Source organism: Drosophila miranda, chromosome 2 (assembly GCF_003369915.1).
Source record: "Drosophila miranda strain MSH22 chromosome 2, D.miranda_PacBio2.1, whole genome shotgun sequence".
Lineage (NCBI taxonomy): Eukaryota > Metazoa > Arthropoda > Insecta > Diptera > Drosophilidae > Drosophila > Drosophila miranda.
The window spans coordinates 16,719,155-16,725,075 of NC_046675.1; the positions used below are offsets into that span (position 1 = coordinate 16,719,155).

Below are 5,921 nucleotides of genomic sequence, written 5' to 3' on the forward strand. Positions count from 1 at the left end.
GTCAGTATGGCTCTCCTCCGGCAGACGCCGGTAATATTAAGCGACACGACAAAGAGTGCGTGCGAAAGAGACAGAAAATCAGTCTGAGCGTGTCGTCGGGCGCTGCGTAGCCACTGAAAATTGGTTTTTAGTTTTCTCGAATCTTCAATATTGTGGATGCCACAGATTTTCGTCTTTTGTTGGTGGCGGAATCTTGAGATATACGTTTTATAGTGAGATCTAACAGGAGTGTGGATATCAAATTGGGTTGCTCTAGCCTTAATATTCTCTGAGATCTGTGGATGCCCCAGATTTTCGTCCTTTTCGGGGGCGGAAGAGGGTGTGGCGAAATTTTGAAACAAACTCGTCAATGTCCGATATCTTAGGAGTGTGGATACCAAATTTGGTTGCTCTAGCTTTTATAGTCTCTGAGATCCTTGAACTCACATTTTGCAATAGGCAAAACCGACCATGAAACCTGTGTGTTAGAGAGAGAGACAGGGCGAGAGAGAATGAAATTGTTTTCTTGATTCTGGCTATAAAATTTGTACGATCTGATTGAGATTTTGCATTCTAAAACATATAGTCATCCTCTACGATTCTGCGCTTTCGGTTTTCTCGTATCTTTGAAATTGTGGATACCACAGATTTTCGGTCTTTGTGGGGGCGGAAGTGGGCGGGGAAAAGTTTTGAAATAGACTTGTAACGGTGACATATCACAGAAGTTCGGATATAAAATGTCGTTGCTCTAGCTCTTATAGTCTTTGAGCACTAGACGCTGATAGGGACGGAAAGGCGGACAGGGCTCAATCGACCCGGCTATTGATACTGATCAAGAATATACTTTATGGGGTCGGAAACGATTTCTTCTGGACATTATACAAATCCATTTTCACCACAAATCTAATAAACCCCTATACTCATCGGGTATAAAAATTGGTGATAGAAAGAGAGCATAATCAGTGCTAGGATTGAAGCTACTGAATTCTTCTGTTCATAATTCAAATTGTATATTGAAAAAATTGTAATAAATTTGCAGGAGCACTGCGCTGATTGATTGCGTTCCACGCAGCCACGCAGCCATACAGCCAAACATCAGCCCCAGCCTTAGCCCCAGCCCTAGCCCCACTTCAAGGCAATTGAGTTATGTTGAGCATTTGAAATATTTCACTTTTGTCTGCGCGAATTCGCTGATGCGGGCATGTCAGAAGAAACGCAATTTTGAATTGAATTTGACATGTATTTTTTTTGTACAAAGCATTATTTGACTTTTATGACATGTTTCCCTCCGCAAAGCAGAGCAGAAGTCACTTTCCATACACTCCACTCGTATCGTGTGCGTGCTGCAACGCCCACAAAAAATAAAGTGTTCGGATCGGCCCAGCCTCCTGGGGATGCATCCGCCCAAATTCGATATTCGAAAAAGTTTAGTCGCTGCCACATACAATCATCGCTTAATTTATATGTTTCTGGTTTTTAGTTTTCATTTGAGATTTCGCCATCAATTGGTGCTCTGTATGCTGTCATTTATTCATTTGTCCGCGCTCGCGTGCTGCCAAATGCATTCGCAATTCGATTGCAATTGCAACCTGCTATTAGTGTGCGTTTGGAGTGTCTCTAATGACAGTCATCATGGATCAATATCGTATCGCATCTGTACCATTGGGGTGCAAATCTCATAAAAGGCCAGTCCTTTGCCCTCAGTCGGCTCAGTGTTTTTAAAAACTTGTTGCCTGAAAATGATGAAATCTGTTGCTCTTTTCATGCTGCTACTTGGCTGTGTAGCTGCCCAGGGACCCAGACGGGATGCTGAGGTTTGTAGTGGATTTATGACATTTGTGCCATTTATCAGTTATTATCTCTCGCCGCAGTATCCACCGCCAGCAATTCTAAAATTGGCCCAACACTTCCACGATATTTGTGCCCCAAAAACTGGTGTCACTGATGGTAGGTCCTACTCTTTACCATTTTTCGATTACTCTTCAATTTCTGTCTCTTTAGCGGCCATCAAGGAGTTCAGCGACGGAGAGATACACGAGGACGAGAATCTCAAGTGCTACATGAACTGTCTCTTCCACGAGTTCGAAGTGGTCGATGATAATGGCGATGTACATATGGAGAAGCTATTCAATGCCGTTCCCTCGGAAAAGCTGCGCAACGTATTGATGGAGGCCTCCAAGGGTTGCATCCATCCGGAGGGCGACACCTTGTGCCACAAGGCCTGGTGGTTCCATCAATGCTGGAAGAAGGCTGATCCTGTCCACTATTTCTTGGTCTAAGATGTAAATGTCTTTGCAATATTTATGTTTATGTGAATGTGTGTTTATATTAAGCTTAATAAATGGTTAAAGGTTCATTTAAACATTATTCAGTACATTATATGAAGATCATTTGAAAAAACTCGGTACATACCTGTATATTTTAAAAATAATTTCACAGATAAGTGATGAGATTCTCAGAGAGAGAGATAGAGTTAATTTTTTTTAATCTTGATTGGTTACGAAGCTCTTCAGCTCTCGAGTTTATTTCTGTTTCTTCCCCGACTGTGTTTACCTGTTGGTAGCTTAGATAATGAAGCAGCATCCTTCTGGCCCACTTCTGTAGCTATTCGAACAAGTTCAAGTGGGCTTTCACTTAAGACGAACTCATTGCTTCTGGTCTAGTCTGGACTGAGAGCAGGACTAGTTAACAAAGGCTTTGGTTGCAATTGTGGGATTGGCTTTGCCTTGATTACCTTTTGCATACTGTGCAGCTTTCTCGTTCTCATTTCCCCGTCTGGCTCTGGCCTGACTTGACCCACAAACCATTTCCATTTTGTATGGGCTTGTCGGTGGGGCAGAACTTCAAAATTTTCCACCTAATGATTAAAGGCACGCCAGTGGGTGTGGCAATCGAGTTGTACATGCACCTTACTCGCAATAGCATATGGGGGAATGAATAGAGACATTCGCATCGGCATGGGGCGTCAATTGGTTCGGTAACTGCAGCAGCAGCAACGGCAGCGGAAGCGGCAGCGTCAGAACTTGGCCAAAATCAATATAAAAGCCGAATGCTGAAAACGGCAATAAAGCAAATTCAATTGTGACTGCGGCTGTCAAACAGTTCTTGCGTGGCGTGTACAGTATCGAATTTTCCCCCTTAACTACTGGGACTACATCGTAGGTACAGCACAAAAGTGGAGAAGGGTAAAGGACTGCCCCTGCCACGGCCAGGAGCAGGAGCAGGCGCAGGAGTAGAACGACCAGGACGAAGGCGAGCTCCAGTGCGAGGTGGAAGCTTGCGCAAGCATAGGCAAAGGACGCGTTGCAACACGAAAATTGAAACGGCAATTAAAAAACCATCCATCGTTCATGCCGCACACAACTGTGATACGAACATACATTCCGTGTGTAGCACAAAGATGTGTGTGTTGTTGCTGTAATTTCATTCGTCCTCTTTCTGTGTGTGTGTGTGTATGTGAGAGAGAGAGACGACGGGGGCAATGTCGTTTTGTGGTTTTGTTCCGGTTTCTGCGTTGACATTTGATGAAACAAAAGTGACAGTTGTGCACAAGTTGAAGTCTTTGTTTTGTGTATTTCGGTTTTACAATTTCAAAAGAACAGAACGAACGGATGGGAAATTTTATATTTTGATACCCTCCGTTCGTTGAAATTATGAAGGTATATAGTTATATTGGAATGATAGATCGTTTCAAACCAGGTAGTTTGCGTACTTTACTCCTTCCAAATGTGGCATGCTTTGAAAATAATCAGCTTTTATTGAGTTCTAGCAAAAAGCAATCCGTCAATAATGAATTTGATTGATTAATGATTAATTGTACCAAAAATGCGTTTTTCTTTGTCTTTTCGGTTAATATAAGCATCCTTGAAACATAATCAAAGAATGTAAAATTACCAAGGTGTTGCATTTGGCCCAAAAAAGCGGAGTCGGTCCCCAGAATCCAACAACAATAAACACAGACTTCTAACAACAAAATACACAGTCTTTGACGAAACCCAAAGTCGGTCCCACGAAAGCAAAAACAAAATACGTTTTATTCTGCATATGCTGTTATCAGAAGAAATGCTTTAAAATAGTGCAAACGATTGCTTAAACTAGGCAATGTTTTAGGGTCGACCTGAGCTAAGGCACGTTGTAGTACAGACCAAGGATTGGGGACGGACTGTGGCATGAGGAATGCCACGTGGGCCATGTGTTTGTCAGAAGTAACACGGCAATTGTAGACTTGTGACGACTTTGCTGACATCTCGGGCACAGTTCCGTTTCCGTTTTGGCGAGCGTTTTTTGTTCGCCCATCAGCCAGCGGTTGGAATTAATTTAGCGTGCGCTGAGCCAACAAGAAACAAATGATTTTTTGTTGGTTTCCCCATGGCGTCCAAAAATACAGAAACAAAAACAAAATATACAAAAAAAAAAAAACAAACAACTGAAATGAAAAGAAAAACGCGGGGGCTTAGAAAACCGTCGCACAAATACACTCCGACGCACACACACAATTACACACATTGTCATTGTCCAGCTGTCACGCGTGGCACATCGTCCTCAACAGCATCCGCATCCTCATCCGCATTCGCATCCTTATTCGGATTCCCATTCTCATCCTTGTTCTTCCGACGCGACGCTTGCCCTCGTCCTGAGCCGTGTACTCCGCTATGCATCGTCGCTTTTGTTTCACGTTTCTTTTTTACAATTCACAATTCACAAACAAGGCCGTGCGACGGAGCAATTTTTGCAACTGCACAGACGGAACGGAACTGAACGAAACGACACGACACGAAACGAGCTACATTAAAATGGCTTTGAATGGCTTTGGTCGACAGCAGCACCAGCGGCAGCAGCTTGGACTTGGACGCCGCCTTCGTCGTCCTGTCAGTGCAGCCGTCCTCTTAATCGCCTTGTCGCTGCTCAGCGAGCCGCTGATGCTGCCACCGGCTGCGGCGCAGCGTGACGAGAACGTGGGTTAATGAAGTGCTGGCTGTGATGGCCGTGCACTGCCACGCCTACTTAAGCACCAATTTTTAATTGCAGTATCCACCGCCGGGCATAATGAAAATGGCCAAGCCCTTCCACGATTCCTGTGTGGAGAAAACGGGCGTCAGCGAGGGTGAGTAGTCGACCGAAAGTGAACCTGTAATTGCAGCAATTGAGATTGTCTCATTTGCACTCCTATTTGCCAGCGGCCATTAAGGAGTTCAGCGACGGGGAGATACACGAGGACGAGAAACTCAAGTGCTACATGAATTGTTTCTTCCACGAGATCGAAGTGGTCGACGATAATGGCGATGTACATTTGGAAAAACTTTTCGACACCGTTCCACTCTCCATTCGGGATAAGTTGATGGAAATGTCCAAGGATTGCGTGCATCCCGAGGGGGATTCGTTATGTCAGAAGGCCTGGTGGTTCCATCAGTGCTGGAAAAAGGCCGATCCCAAGGTACACCCCCTTACAATATGTCCTTGGGGCAACTGCATGCTCAGAGATCATTGTTTCTCCACAGCACTACTTCTTGGTTTGAAGCTCTACTGCTCTACTGGTTCTCGGACTAGCCCATTGATGGCCTCCAATATTTATATACGGGTAGAAGCCTAGTTTTAAATAAGTAGTTCTTTTTCATAGCTGTTGAGTAATAAAAGTAGAAGAGTTGCATGCAAGCAAACCTTTCAATTATTTGTCGCCAAAAGGGAAACTCTCATTGCGTTGCAAAGCATGCGGCAAAAAGGGGCCACACAAAGGCTCTCTCACACACGCTTTTGACATAATTTATTCCCATTGTGTAACAGAGAGTAGAGCTCTGTGTGTGTATGCCACAGCATATAAATAAAATTATGCGTAAAGTTTCCCAGGCTTGTTGACGCCGACAAGCGTGTTACGTGGCAACATTCACATACGAGTACGAGTTCGACTACGAGCGTCTGTTTTGCGCTTTTTACTTTCAATTTTC

The 5,921-nt window shown here is 44.1% G+C and overlaps 2 protein-coding genes across 3 annotated transcripts; both read left to right on the forward strand.

Moving 5' to 3' along the window:
- Positions 1-1,681: 1,681 nt before the first annotated feature.
- Positions 1,682-2,346, forward strand: LOC108154305 (pheromone-binding protein-related protein 6). The gene is made up of 3 exons (XM_017284558.2): positions 1,682-1,793; positions 1,851-1,926; positions 1,981-2,346. The coding sequence occupies exons 1-3, from the start codon at positions 1,719-1,721 to the stop codon at positions 2,256-2,258; spliced, it is 429 nt and encodes a 142-aa protein (XP_017140047.1). The 5' UTR covers positions 1,682-1,718; the 3' UTR covers positions 2,259-2,346.
- Positions 2,347-3,035: 689 nt separating this feature from the next.
- Positions 3,036-5,631, forward strand: LOC108154283 (general odorant-binding protein 83a). Of its 2 annotated transcripts, none has more exons than XM_017284533.2 (5): positions 3,036-3,141; positions 4,689-4,934; positions 5,008-5,083; positions 5,157-5,413; positions 5,478-5,631. In XM_017284533.2, the coding sequence occupies exons 2-5, from the start codon at positions 4,773-4,775 to the stop codon at positions 5,493-5,495; spliced, it is 513 nt and encodes a 170-aa protein (XP_017140022.1). In that variant the 5' UTR covers positions 3,036-3,141; positions 4,689-4,772; the 3' UTR covers positions 5,496-5,631. The 2 variants fall into 2 exon arrangements, with proteins under 2 accessions (XP_017140022.1, XP_017140023.1); XM_017284534.2 differs by having other exon boundaries at positions 3,040-3,137; positions 5,478-5,495.
- Positions 5,632-5,921: the final 290 nt, after the last annotated feature.

Excerpts from the sequence above, each read along its gene's own strand:
- LOC108154305 (XM_017284558.2), top strand. The coding sequence starts at position 1,719 with ATGATGAAATCTGTTGCTCTTTTCATGCTGCTACTTGGCTGTGTAGCT. Across the intron at positions 1,794-1,850 it reads GACCCAGACGGGATGCTGAG|TATCCACCGCCAGCAATTCT; the intron begins GTTTGTAGTGGA and ends CTCTCGCCGCAG. Across the intron at positions 1,927-1,980 it reads AAAAACTGGTGTCACTGATG|CGGCCATCAAGGAGTTCAGC; the intron begins GTAGGTCCTACT and ends CTGTCTCTTTAG.
- LOC108154283 (XM_017284533.2), top strand. The coding sequence starts at position 4,773 with ATGGCTTTGAATGGCTTTGGTCGACAGCAGCACCAGCGGCAGCAGCTT. Across the intron at positions 4,935-5,007 it reads CGGCGCAGCGTGACGAGAAC|TATCCACCGCCGGGCATAAT; the intron begins GTGGGTTAATGA and ends TTTTAATTGCAG. Across the intron at positions 5,084-5,156 it reads GAAAACGGGCGTCAGCGAGG|CGGCCATTAAGGAGTTCAGC; the intron begins GTGAGTAGTCGA and ends CCTATTTGCCAG.